Source organism: Copidosoma floridanum, unplaced genomic scaffold (genome assembly GCF_036245765.1).
Source record: "Copidosoma floridanum isolate Cflo_tuat_1 unplaced genomic scaffold, Cflo_Japanese_pri ptg000022l, whole genome shotgun sequence".
Taxonomy (NCBI): Eukaryota; Metazoa; Arthropoda; class Insecta; order Hymenoptera; family Encyrtidae; genus Copidosoma; species Copidosoma floridanum.
The window spans coordinates 3355890-3371042 of record NW_028321899.1 but is presented as its reverse complement, the minus strand read 5'-3'; the positions used below and the strand labels follow the sequence as shown (position 1 = coordinate 3371042).

At 31.1% G+C, this 15153-nt stretch overlaps 1 protein-coding gene across 1 annotated transcript in view; it reads left to right on the top strand.

Moving 5' to 3' along the window:
- The window catches only part of Art4 (arginine methyltransferase 4), a 335354-nt gene extending 322008 nt beyond the window's left edge, over nt 1-13346 (top strand). Inside the window, exon 6 of the mRNA XM_023392423.2 lies at nt 12901-13346. Within this exon, the coding sequence (XP_023248191.2) occupies nt 12901-13011 (111 nt within the window). The 3' untranslated portion in view covers nt 13012-13346. The remainder of the gene's footprint in view (nt 1-12900) is intronic.
- Nucleotides 13347-15153: the final 1807 nt, after the last annotated feature.

Sequence of the window (15153 nt, the reverse complement as noted above, 5' to 3'; positions counted from 1 at the left end):
GAGGCACTGTATTAACCATTTTACTGTATCTTCCTCTATGCTAGGAGTTTAAGTTTGTCTTTTTTTGTGTGAACAGTCACCGTTTTCAAATTTTTAAAAAACATCATCTTTATTTATGATAATAGTTAACAATGTGCTGTTAGGAATATCAAACTCCTTTGGTACCTAGTTTTATCTCTTGACTTTACACTCAACAGCTTCACTAGCTTCCATTGTTTGAGGAATACTCAAGCTCTTCAATTTTCTTTGAGGACTTGCATCACGACAATCGAGTTAATAGTACTAACGGTTTCTTGTACGTAACTATACTGATATTTATACTATTACATTATTTATATTATCACATTTCAAGTTACAGGAGATGGCAACTTGTTGCTTTGAATTATAGAGGCTTTTAGACGGAAAATTGTGAAAAAAGAGATTTTTTCGGTCAAAACGAGTTCGAGTTAAAGAGAATATCATGTTACACAGGATTTTTTCGAGTTAACGAAAATTTTTCATTGGACAAAAATTTATTTTAATTCAGCGAGAATTTCGAGTTAAAGAAGTTCGAGTTAACGAGGTTTTACTGTATTATTGGAAGTTTCACATTGATAAAACTCTCATTAAACTGTTGTGTTTCTAAGTGTAAAGACATTTTACCTTTTTTCTCTGTATGATTATATCAATACGACAAAAAAAAACTGCAGTACTCAGTTGTAACCAATATTGTCATAAGATAACGTAAGGAAAATCGGTCGCTACGTTGTCTCAAAAGTATTATTACTGTAGAAATGGCCAAGCATCTATTCTTTCTTGTAGGAACCTTATTTACCTACTTTTGAAGTATTTTCTTTAAATTTAAATTCTCGCCCTTTCATTGTCTTCCATTAAGATTGAATAATTCGACATAACATAACCCAATAACCCAATAACTATTAGTTTAAAGTTTTTACAATCTTAATGTATACCTTAAGAACTAACTATTGAATATAATAACTATTGGTAATAAAATGAGATTTTTTCGTGTTTATGACAAGATGGTGTCCATGTCAAAGAAGTTTTAAAGATTGAAGTTTTCTAAATACTTATGACGAATTTAAGCACTCGGCTGGTTTTTCAATTTTGACTCCTAATTCATGCTATCTTGACACTCAACATTATTTCATTCAAATATATTTTTAAAAACAACCTTTCATGTTTTTAATATGTTAACGATTAAGTCTTAATTCGCAAAATAATGTTTCTAATAAAATAATAATTGTCACCATTTTTTGTATACAAATAGAAAATATTCTTACCATCTGAACAAGTACCTTAAAATTAAATAAATTCGTATATTTATAATAATTTTTTATTGTAAATAGGCAGAAAACAAAAAAAAATATGGCAATGGCTTGTCAGAGGAGAACAGTCTGTAGTGAATGGAAACTATGAAAAAACTTAAGGTAAAATATCGTTGCGTATTGGTAAGTCTTTCCAGCAGCTCAGCAATTACGTAAAGATATTAAAGTTAAATCACTGTTTTTTCATACATACATATAGTGACGATAATATGAGTTAAGAGTATAATTTCAAGCATAAAATAGATAAAATTGGTCAGAGTAATCTTACATGTCATATTTTACTATAATTACCCTATGGGCTTTGTTTCTTACAAATCTTCTAACGTTATGCTGAGATTTAGAAGCAAAAAGAAATATTTAAAAGCAACGTAGTACTGTAAAATGAAATGTGTAACCATACTTCTTCCCGTATAAATTTTAGTTTTCAGTTATTATTTGGCTGTGGTAATAAAACAACAAGATCTTAGCATTTTACGGAAGCGGATGTTCACAAAATATGGTCTTGATAACTTAAAAATGATGTTTAAAAAATATACTTGACACGGTTGGGAGTAAGTTCTTGCTGCCTTTTTTTTTTTTTTTTTTTTTTTTTTTTTTTTTTTTTTTTTTTTAGTAACGTTTGTTTGAAAAATTAGGCAACTTGGGTAATAGATCGCCTAGTGTTCTGAGTGCATTACTTGTGATACAACCTAGTTGAGCCAAAGCTATATGGTAGCTAAGTTATCGTTCGTAATATGTGTTCTTACTCTAAAATTTACAAAACTGATAAAAAACAAAATATAAATTAAAGTAATACATCAATTTTGAATACGACAATAAATGTTAATTATTCATGATAATACCCCAATAGCTAAGATACAACACGCTTGTTCAAAATCATCCGCATATTTTTTCTTTGTATGTGCAAAAAGTGAAATTATTTCTACTTGTAAATACACTTATTAATTTATTCATTTAAATGTTCATTGATAAATGAAATCCACTTTATGTAGCAAAGCTTATGCAATTTTGCAGGTACTGAAATTTCAAACGATATAGTTGAACAAATTCAAAGTGCTAGTGTCCTTATCAAAAGGGTTAGAGACATGATGCACTAACTAAAGTATGTTTCAAACACCTAAATTTTTTTCAAAGTAATCGTTACTCGAAACATTGTAGAAAGTTACTACGTATTTATCTCTGATTAATTGTGAAAAAAATTGAAAAATGTATGTGAAATAGATTTTATGATATCTTTGCGGTGAAAGAAAAAAGCTACAGTAGCAGGTACAACAGCAAAAAAAAAATACTTCAACAATTTAAACTAGCTCATGCCGTTGCGTAACAAAAACAAAAAAAATCACCAAGTCTGTTTTTCGCCATGTAGTTTTGCTTCACCTATGAAAAAAATTAACATACTTAAACCGATAGTTAAAATAATACTGCTCTCTAGTTTCAGAAAAAAAAGTTTTTTAAATGGATTATAATAAATTGAAGGCGCTTATTTTTTCAGCGCTATATCTGATACCTAATTCAAACTTAGAACTTGCTTTAAAAAGGTGTTACTTTTATTTTGGTTTAAATCAATTGCTAACTCAGATAAAACGTATACTTCAGATAAATTTTTTGCATTATGCAGGGGTAGCAGCATTATATGGACGTATACTTTTATGAGAAAAGTAATTATGAAGGCACATACTTTTAATTAATCATCATACCAATCGCATGGATCAACAAAGGAGAGAGTCTTTTCAACAAGCAGTTATCTTGCACCCACACGTTATCCAGAAAAAAGCGATAAAATATCATTAATCAATAGCTGTAAATCATTGGTTAGCTTCACATTTGTTATACTTAACATAACAGTTCACTTGTTAGTTAGTAAATTTCGTACGTAGGCAAAAAAAGTTAAGAAAGTCACATCGTCCGAGTATTCGCTGAATAATACACCGATAAACGGACGATCTGAGGCTTTCCTTACTTTTGGCTTCAGCTATAGCCCGTATACGGTTTTTCGCACCTGAAACCGTCAAGCGATTACTGCACATCCACTGCGTGAATGAAGGTTACAGCTTTACAGTCGCAGGACCGTGCATAAAATCAAGTTTAGTCATTTTATTGCTGAATTTTTTCAACAGATGCAATGCTTCCAGCCGTGGAATTAAATTGGCTTATGTATGAATGTAAGCTTTTATTACACGTACAGCTATATTACAAATCAGCAGACATTTTCTACACCAGTTGATAAAGCAAAATAGAGTTATACACGAATTCCATTGAAAAACTCACCTGTAAAGGTACGTGCTGGGTATGTCTTCGGTACTTTTCGGTAGTTTTCATTCAGGTAAAAATGCGCAAGTGCGTTGACTGAGGGCTAAACTGTTTCGTGATGTTTATCTCGTGTTTTATAAGGTACCATTTATTACTAGGCAATGGACAGAAACAAGCTGTATAATTATCTGAATATACTAAGCAATTATTTAAAAAATAGTTCGATTTTCTCTACATTTTTAACAGATGCATATTATGTCATTATTTCAATACGAGCGCCTGCACTCGCAAACACTCACTCATTTACTTAAAAAGAGACTTTCTTTGTTATAATCCCATGGTAGTTTTAATCCTTCAATGTTACATTTGTAATACATAAATTTTTTAATATGTGTTTGTCAAATAATCAGGTATATTTTTCGCGGCTTTGTAATGAGGATTGTCGATTCAAAACGTTTTTGTAATTAGCTTGATCGTTTTGTGCTATAGTATTGACAATGTAAATATCAGCACTTCCTATTCATGGATCGTGGAACAAAACATAAGGTGCGTCAATACGGAATTTAACTTTCGTCCTATTCTGCGCACATCTCAAAAGACTCCATACTGTTATTAAAACAGATTTGTTTTCATGATTTATAGTGTCATACACTTGGGTACACAAATTCCACTACTCATATCAGGCCATTTGACATTTTAGAAAAGGACAAGAAAAGGGATGAGAGGCCATCCGTAAGGGAGGGGGTACAGGAAAAATAGTCAGTTTTGCTGCGAAAAGGTTGCCCATCCCCTTCACGAAGAGAATTGTGTGGTAATAAAGCACACGTTAAAATTTGAAGGGTTGATTAATATAGGTATACAAGATTGTGTATATTATATTTATATACATAAGTAGAGCTCGTGGTGGCTTAGTCTGATAGGTCGTGGGTTTGCACGCGAAAGACCGTGGTTTGATTCCCAACCATTGTGAGCACGTACCTCTCTGAATTTTTACAAGTGCTTTTTCACCTCGCAATGCTCTTCGTGAAGAGAGTGGGTTATTGGCCTTCCATTCCTCTTCCCTTCCTTCTTCCAAGCGCTTAGTGCCCAGAGTAGCGTCCTTATCAGGAGCGGGATGTTTAGAGCTATAATATATGTATGTATATATATATATATACAAATTTATATACATATGTTTACCTTTAAAACAGCATAAAGTATCTTGGAATGCTCTTTGTGGTTTTTTAGAAAAACAAAAACATACATTATAAAATAAATAGGAGTCTTATAAAGTCTTATTTAAAAATTATTGCTGCTAGATTATTAAAAATGTTAAATTGCATTAATGATTTTTTCATTCATAATTTAGAGATTGATGTTTTTTTTTTTTTTCATTCTTTTTCAATTTATTCCAGTACACTACTGATGAAAATATTTATTTTTTGAATTTTCTGACTAAGATTTATTTGAATTTTAATACCTTCTTCCTATGTTATGACTGGCAAATTAGAAAACATAGTGTCATTTGGGATCAGAAACCTGCTCATTAGCACACCTTATGTTTCATTCCACTCTGCTTATGCTTGCATGTATATCGATGTATATAGTAATACGCTCACAAACAAGTGATTGTATATACACATGCAAGCCACTGCCTCTCTGTGTTTTGTTATTCGTCATCTATAACGAATTAGTAGAAGAGAAAGGCAAGCGAGAAAGAGAGGCTCACGAGCAGCATCAGCAGCAATGCCCTAGTATACGATCACGATCGCCTGAACAAAATAGTACGTGTATCGCCGTATGGACAATGCGTAGAGATATGGTTGTTTGTATTAAAAGATACCGGTATATAGTAACAATAACCATAACTTATTATCTCGTTTTCTAGTTTTTCTTTACTTCACCTCATTCTGTCTATAACAGTAACATGATAACAATACTTATTTGCATATTTAAGAATCATCATTTAAGTGAATACGCCTGATCAAGATCATATGAAACGCACGGTTTTTCAATGAAAAATTGTTTGAGACGGGATATTAACTGCTAAATATGACTAATTTTAATAACGTATACTTTCAAGCCAAATGTTTATTAGTCTTGTATTATGTGATTGCTACTGTATAATTATTATCTTAAACTGAGAAGTTGACGGGTTACTGTCAAAGTAATCTACTGATCCATTATATTTACAAAAAATATAGACACTTCAAAATATAATAATGTATATACAATTATTAAAATATTTATGTTATCATTTAAGCTATTGAGTCCTCTAATACTATAAGCAAAATACTCAGTGTGTTATTAAAAACTTCCTAAATACGTTAGTGACTTAGTTAATTGAAGCATCCTTGTAAAATTTTTTTTCTGGATTCTTCTTTCATGCTCTTGATCACAATAACAGCGATTATTCAACAAACCACTTGAATTAACGATTCAGTAAAATATAACAAAAGCACAATACCATGAGTTAAAAGCTAGTCTTAACAGCGTAAACTACTACACGAAGTCTGTATTTGTCAAGATTTTATCCTCAGTCAAAAGCTTACTTGAAGTGAACGTTCGACAACTGATTGCAGCGTGTCCCACCATGCCATTAAGGATGCACTTACATGTGAAAATTAGTGCATCTAATACTAGTGAAGGCTGCTATGTGCTCGTAACAAATAATCGATGTACAATAATCGATAACTATAGTATTAGTCGATTGTAGTATCGATGTCTTAAAAAAATTACAAATTGGATCCCGAACAACTTTGTAGGCACTATCCAGTAACAGCTTAAGCAAACCACGAAAGAAGGCTTTGCATAAATGTTCATATCGCTGCTCATGAAGAGGATCTATTAAAAAATTGTAGTAACATTAAATTCGAATTTTAAATATAATTTGTTCTATGGTAGAAAAAAATTAACGAGGGTCTTTCATCGAATTAAAATCTTGACTATGGTTCATTGTTAAATAAATGTTATCATTATTATTTAGTTATGAATTTTTTAAATAGTATATTTCTCACCATAAGGCACTGTTGAACATTTAAGCCCGAGTTGCGAATGACATTTTATTGCTACAATTATAAAGTACTACATTACGTCTATGGACTCAATTGGTGCCCAAAGTTGGTAAAGTATTTAAAGCCTATCGTAAAAAAAATATTACCTCTGATCTTAGGCATACTTCGAGATATTTATACGTATACTGCGCCGCTAATCAAAAAAGAACTATATGCCAAATGAGTACATTAACTGAGGCTACCCTAGCGGTCCCTCAAACTACAAAATAGCCCTATCAGCAATAGCTTCCATATGAGACAATAGTAGTCTTTGTCACTAAATTGCCATTATCACCGGGGCTATTTTGCGACCCAAGGGTTTGTAGAGAAATTCTGGTTAAATAGCGCTTATGTGGTGAAAAGTGTTTTCTTTACTGAAAGCGTAGACAATGTCCAAATGTCATACAAAAAGCCTTGAGATAGAGGAAGCATCATTCTAACCTTGGACATTTTTAAAAGTATAGTGCACCTTAGTTACAAAAAAAGTTTAACATTTACAAACCTCAATGTTCGCCAAAATCTTAAAACCTACTGAACCAATCGATCCCAAATTTTGACAGACGTTCAATGACAACTTCTAATGTGTCGTAGGCTACTAAAATTAAGGATTACTTTAATAGAAATGTTAAATAGAATTTCATAGAAAAGCCGCTTCCGCAATTAATTTCATAGAGTTACTTTAATAAGTAGAAGTTCGTAGTAGATATCAGGAAAGTGTGACACGCACATCAATACATTGTAAATGGCGAGTGATAACACATCTCATTAAATTTTATGGATTAACGCTCTAATTTTTTCTGAAATAGACAGGTGTATGTTATACTTTAAAAATCAGGTACATCTGAAAACCAATTTATACTCATGTCACATGGTAAAGAAAAAACAAAAAATGTAGTGTATTCTAAAATTTTCTACAATGTGTAAAAAATACTTAAATTTAATATGTAAATCAACACGATTGAATTAAATATTTGAAACATTCATGGATAAGAAGCAAGCGAAGCTGCGATACAATGTGCTGTAATGTGCATTCTGTAAAAATTAAGGATGTATAGAAAGTGTTGTAGAAAGATATATTTCAGTAAAAATATTTCAAACATTTTATACAATGCGGGCAAAGCCGCATCGGGGTACGCTAGTAAGCTGAAATAAACTAAATGACTATGAAATAAATGGTGCATCTTTCGTATGATTGTTAAAGAAGTTTTTATACATATTAAAGACATATTATATTTTGAGCTAGAAAGAATTTCATAGTTCAAAAAAAGAAGTAGATAAATGTTAACTTAAAAGTAATGTCTTACTAACAAACAGTATATTTATTGCAAGAATGGAGAGAATGCTTTAAAATTCTAATAGTGACATTTTAAACATGTATGAAAGCTAGCAAAATATTTATGTACGATTTAACTATGAATTGAGAATCATTATCTGTTATTACATTATGATTTTATTTTGGCAAACATTTTTTAATGAAATAACTAATTCGTAAACAGTAATAATTAATTTCCTAAAATTTATTGCTTCAAACAAATAAAGTTAATGTCATACAAATAAAGTTGATGTCATACAAACATATTGTTAAAAGTCTTTTAAGAAAAAAAAATCTGAAACTATCTAACAAAGTATTTATTGTGTTACGTTTGAACTTCTATAAGTGAAGGGCGCAACTCGTTGATTTGTTCGACAAAACATATGAATTTAATTTTTTTTGGTAGGAACCAGCCGTTGGCCCAAAGGCCTTATTTGCTCTTACTTACAGTATACTTTTCTTTAAAATCGTTGACTCGGCATTGTGGTGTTAGGTTTCACCGAATTTTATGTGTGTAGTAGTTTCATATAATTTAGTAATTAAAATATTTGTGAAATGAAAAATATTCAGTTAAAGCTGCTGATCTCTTGGATTTTATATTAAGTACAAGTTGCTGTTGAAATTATGTATACTATTTCTTGTAGACATACGCAGTAAAGAATATTGAAATTGTTGATTATTTTAAATATTTACATTCTTGGATGTACTAGTACGAGCTGATATTGTAAGATAAGCGCTTTATAAAATTGTTCGGAGGTTGCACGCGTAGTTCCAGTTTTGCGATGGTAGCTTATTTTAAAAAAAAGTAAGTTATACGTCACGTGATAGCAGAAACAGGTGTACAGCTCGATGTTTGAAGATCGTCGAGCTTCTAGTTTTTATTATTTTAAAACACAGCTCTGTGTTTCGAAGTGATGAATGTAAAGTATATAACATGGGATGTCACAATTGCAAAACTGACATTTGTACTTTTCATTGTATTTAATAATCATCCGCTCCACATATTTTTGGAAATATACCATTGTGTGTAATAAAGTACGCCATACTATTTGTTAGTAAAATACTGTTTGTAGTTCTTCAATGTGAAAAATATTTAAAAACTTACGAAACTACTTGACATGTGCTAACTAACAAACTACTTCCTCCACAACATCATTGTACGTCCTTTAGAAAACTTCAAAATCATTTTTTGAACGTAAATGTAAGAAATAGAAAATAGAAATATTTTATTTATTAGTTATATATTTATTGCAGTTCTGAACAGAGAGAAAAATTAAAGACACTAACGGAAATACTTGATGTCTGCTAACTAAAAAACTTTTTACTGTAAAACAGTTTTCTGTAACAGTCTAAAAAACTTCAAACTATACTTTTTACATATAATTGAGAAAATAGGTATTCTTTTTATTATTTAAATATTTGTTTGGAGTTTTTAGTACCAAAAAATACAAAAAAATTAGGTATTGTTTTATTTTGGCTAAGTAACCAATTCATTATTGTTAATCAGCATTGTGTATGCCTCTGAAAATTTTCTAATTATCTTTGGTAAATATTAGTTTAGAAATGCGCACATTATCTATCAACAAATTATTGTGAAAAGTATTCCAACTAATAACTTAATTATTAAAAGGTGGCAAAGGATACCTTTAAAAAAATTATGTCTTTTTTGCACATGTTATTTATGCAGTGTATTCATTATTTCGTCCTGAAACATTATTTTGAATACTTTTTAGCGAGAAAATTCGGAAAAATGAATAAATCCCTTTAGTTTCGCAAATTAACTTATTATTTATTTCGTTAGGATTAAGTGTACCCTTTTAAAATTTATTAAAATACCAATTTTTACGTAGTATCTCTTATGTACATACTTTTTTAAATTGTGTTATATTGTTTCGAAACGTCCAAAATGATAAATTTCGGAAAAATTGATGAAAATACTCGATTAATGCCAACTAATTAATTTACGGCAATGTGGTAAACTGTACCCTTAAAAAAACCTTATACACTTACTGTACATGTTGTTTATGGATTACATAGTTATTACTCCTAAAATGGTGTTTCAAGTCCTCTCGAACGAGAAAATTCGGACAAATGAAGATATCTTTTGGTTTTCGCTAATTATCTTGTTATTAATGTCGTGAGTGCGAAGTTTACTTTTTTGAAAATTATTTGAATATCTATCTTACGCGTTGTTTATAATGTAAATTCTTTCGTTAGTTGTAAAACATTGCTTGGGTACCTTAAAAATAAAAAAAGTTAAAATTGACGAAAATACTTGATTAACGTCATCTGATTAGTTACTAAAGGCAAAGCGGTAAAGCGAAAAAAAAAATATTTATCCTTAAAAAAAAAAATTACATTTTTTTGTCCATCTTGTTTATGAAGTACTTTTTTTTTAATGTAAAAATATTCTTTTATGTCTTGTTTAGTGGAAAATTTTGAAAAAAATAAAGAAGTGACTTTGTAAAGACGTCTCGCTGCGTGTGAAAAGACCATCTGGCAGCAGACGATGCTCGGTTCTCTCCCATACACTTATCATAAGACCTTTGTTTTTGTTTGCACTGGTATTTTTTCTAAATTCCTAATAAGGTGCATATTTTTTATATAAGAGTCTTCCTTAGGAGTTAAGCTATTGTTTCAAACTTTTTTTTTCATCTAAACAAATCTCTAGCCTCGAAATTTATACAACAAAAGCTGAATAATCGCTTTCGCCCGTAAGAACGATGTTAGATAATTAGATTCGGTATTTGTTGACAACGGAATTCGTTTACCACATTGGCGAGGGAATACATAAAAAACAAGAAGTGTATTTGTATCAAATTAAGATTTATTTATTTATCTTTATAAAATGGCCGAACGCCAGGACTTACCTACGACGATCGTTTTCCAAAGGCTACTAATCCCTGCACGCGTTTGACAGTCTCCCTTCGCTGCCCTTCCCCTACCCCGCTACTCTTGCCTACGCATTAGAGTTAGACGACCTGTGCCCACAGAATGTTGACGTCCGGTTTACGTAAAGGTACACATACATTTTTGCGACATAGTTTACGGATAACGCCAAGGACTGCGCTGACAATGTTTTTGCAATCGGTCGGTGACCAACTGAAACCGTTTCGTCCTTGACATCCTTCATCCACGTATCCTCCGGGTCAGAATGCCTTTCACCTGAAGGTCAAAGGTGAACTACATAGTCTAACTCCCCGGAAAGTTTGATCCACATTTGCAATTTACTAAGGAGCGGGATCTCATGGTCATCAATTTGAGTGTGAAGGCAAGCGGAGACACAGCTCCACGCCAAATCGGCACTCTGACACCGTGTTATAATTACCGACCTTATATGGTCACCCACATAGCCCCAGTCGGTTACCCACTTTTGTAGCACTCCTACCTCTTACATAAGGACAGTGGTTCTGTCCGCAACAGTATTTCTTGAAGATTCGGCTAGTAAGCAATATTGAAAAATTCATGAGTAATTTAACTATGCTAAAGTACAATACTTTTTTTTTCAGCAAGTAAAAAAAAAGAACGTAGAGACAATTTCTCAACCAGAATTGAAGCTTCAAGTAATGATTTCCCTCTCTATAAACTTGACTAAGTCTTATCTAAAATGATCACTAGCAATATTTCTAAATCTCCTTATTAAAAAAAAAGTATTATAAATTAAAATGTACACTAAAATTCTGTAGTTACAAAAAATGCTTATGAATTTTACAAGATGCTGTTTTTTTATACACTAACTTGCCACATGATTTCATGGTACAGGGTATCTCAAAAAAGATGGAATCAGTGAGGTAGGTTAGTATTTATATCGAAGAGAAAGTTCTCAGACAATGTCAGTTTTTTCTCATTTTCATTTGATTTACGCACAACCAAAAATTTTATTGATAGCGAGTTGGCTATTCCATCAGCGATTACCGTAGTCCTAGACTGGTAGATATATCCGTGAGTCTCCCTAAAGATGAGATAATACCGTATCTTGTAGATTCAGCACTGTTATACAAGAGATACGTGGATTAGTGTTTTGTTAAACTTGCTTAAGTTGATGTCGTTTTAAATAAATTTTATTATTTTCATTGATACATTCAGTTTATCAGATGGAAATAAATTTTTTGTAATGTGTATCTATCGTAAGAACTCATTCAGAAATCATTTTATTCCGAATATTTTCCAACAAATCAATAAAAATCAGCCCTGTACAATTAAATATGTGCGTGTGAGAGAAAGAGAGAGAGAGTGAGAGAGTACATTTGTTTATCTGGACCAATCGACTAATGATACTTAAATAAAAAATATTACCTAGTTCTTTATAACCCGAACAAGTTGGTATTTTGAACTACGTATTTGTTACCGTTTCCCTCTAGAAAAAAGCGTTTGTTAGTTTAAATAAATAGATAAGGAAGATATTACATGTTTTTTTTTCTTTTTTTTTTTTAGTATTATTTAAATTACTTTCGTGTCACAGCTTTCGCTGCTATTGTACTCCAGTTAGAAGTGCGGCACTGCCGAATATACTCATGACTTCAACAACTATTAGTAGGTTTAAAATGTAGATATAAATAGTGCCAATCCTGTCGATGGTTATAAGTGCATACCTATCATAGGTATAATATAAATATTTTTTGATGATTTCTATGCATTATCTTTTTGTTATTGATTGGTGATACATGTTTGAACGAAATACTGTTTTTATAATAGCAAGTTTTTCAATTTGTAACATCAGCAGCCCAGGTTGGGTAATATAAACATTAATAAATAATAATTTATAAGATCTTTATTAAGGTAATCTTAGAACTGCTGTAAGATAAAGTTAAATTAGTTGGTTTTATTACGCACGATTATGCTTATAACTTACCATAAAGATATATTCTTTATTTCTTTGTGTGAATGTAAAATTATTTTGACTTTATTGTTTATTGTTATATATTATTTCTGATGATGCTATTCTCTTCTTCAATGTTTATTGATTTGTTATATGTTTCAGCAATCACTTGTTTTCGGAAGTTCGACTCAGTATTCGATTAATCCAAATCTAATGATTGGTGACTACGTCGCACCCGGAAACAGTGGAATCACATCCATGTATAAAAAATAAAGTAATACATTTTGTTATATTACATATTGTTATAGTTGCATGAGAGACATCATGATTTCTTTTGGTATTAATATGTGGGATCTGATAAAGCTACACCAATCAGTAAATGAAAAGAGCTTCTAGTGATGTTCGCAAATCTTAAGTAACAATGAAGGCGTTTTTATTATTGTGATAAATCTTACTGATAGTTCTTAAAAAATTAGCATGGCAGCAGTGTGATTGTTAAAGAAAATGCTTATTTTATTATTGTGCTATTAAATTATTGTAAATGACTTAACAGTAAAATCTTGAATAACTGTGGAATAAATACTTTTTTATAGTGTCTTGTAACAAATCGTGTTAATTTTTTACCAAATAGTGTTTATTATCATTATTTACTAATAAAGTTAATCATTAATGTATTTTTGTGACCAGTTTGTGCTGGTTTGTAAAATTTTTTAATCATAAATTATTATGTAGACCGAAATGTATTAGAAAAAAAAGAAATGTAAGTGTAAGTTCTTGATTTTTTGGATGTATATTATCTGAATTTTTCGTAGAAAAGTATTATCAAAATTCTTAACACAATGAAACAAATCATCTAATTAAATGTAATCACAGCTTATTAGCTCGTGTTTATAATCAAATGAAATGTTTTACGTTTTGATTAACTTAACTTAGGTAATAAGGTACATAAAAATATTAGAAATTAATATTATTTTATAGATGGCTAAGTATTAATGCGAGCAATTGAATTGATTGACATTTCCCATCCAGTTCGAGATTGCCAAGGCAACTCAATTTTTTCAATTAAAACTACAGGTTTGTAAAAAAATTGTCGTACGTAGCAGTTGAAAAAAAGTGCCACCTCGACCAGGATTTGAACCTGGAACTATTTTCTTGCTGGGAAAGCGCGTTACCAATTTTGCCATCAAAATCTCGGCGAATCCTGGTTGAGGTGGCACTTTTTTTCAATTGCTACGAATGACAATTTTTCTACAAATCTGTAGTTTTAACTAAAAAAATCGAGTTGCCTGGTAATCTTGAACTTGATGGGAAATGTCGATAAATTGAATTACTCACATTAATACTTAGCCATTAATAAAATTAGATTAATTTCTAATATTCTTATATACCATATAAGCAGGCGTTGACTGAAAAATCACCGGAAAACTATAAAATGTAGCAATTAAGGAGAGGAGTCGCCGAGACTTCGATGGCGAAATTGGTAACGCGCTTTCCTGGCAAGAAAAAAGTTCCAGGTTCAAATCCTGGTCGAGGTGGCACTTTTTTTTTAATTTCTACGTGTGACAATTTTTCTACAAATTTGTAGTTTTAACTGAAAAAATCGAGTTTCTTTGGCAATCTCGAACTGGATGGAAAATGTCGATTAATTCAATTACTTGCATTAACTAAGGAAACATTTACATCAAGTTCTATATTCTATTCATGCAACGCAAGTATTCGGAAAGGCACGTGTATCGTGATACATACGGCCATTTTGCTTCCTCTTTTTTTTTGTTTTTGCGATAAGCAATGATGCGAACATTATATTGTCTTATGTGGTACTCCTTTTTCGCTCTCACACATATAAGCAAAGCTCGCTGCTTCCCTCTTTTGTCATGATAAGTTCAAGAAATAAATTAGTAGCATTAAGTCAGTCAACCTGTTTAGAATGATTTTACGTGTATCTACCTATTGGTGCTACACAATGCTACGGGGACACAAAGTTGACTCTGTTTTTTTATGTGCTGCTTAACGCTGCAGGACCACATTACATTAGACTGCTTGTTGAAGCTGCAGGATGCTACCAACAGACGAGGTTGGCTCTACTCTAGCAAATGCTAATCGATATTATTTTTTTATATTATTCATCTTGCTGAACAGTAAGTCTTGCAATCTTCTTTTGACCACTATAACTAGTGTCTGCTTATACTTATTTCAAATGTTTATTTATTAGATGAAAGTTATAAAAATAAATGGTGGCATTCAAAATAAAGCGTATTGTCTAAAATCAGTTTGTGACCAAAGTGGATTTATCATCAATCAACTTACATTTGTAATTGAATAATATTTGTACTGCAACTAAATATAAAATAGACCTCTTTTAAAACTAATTTAGATTCTGTTCGTTACGATTCCTTAACATTCTTAGCTGTCTGC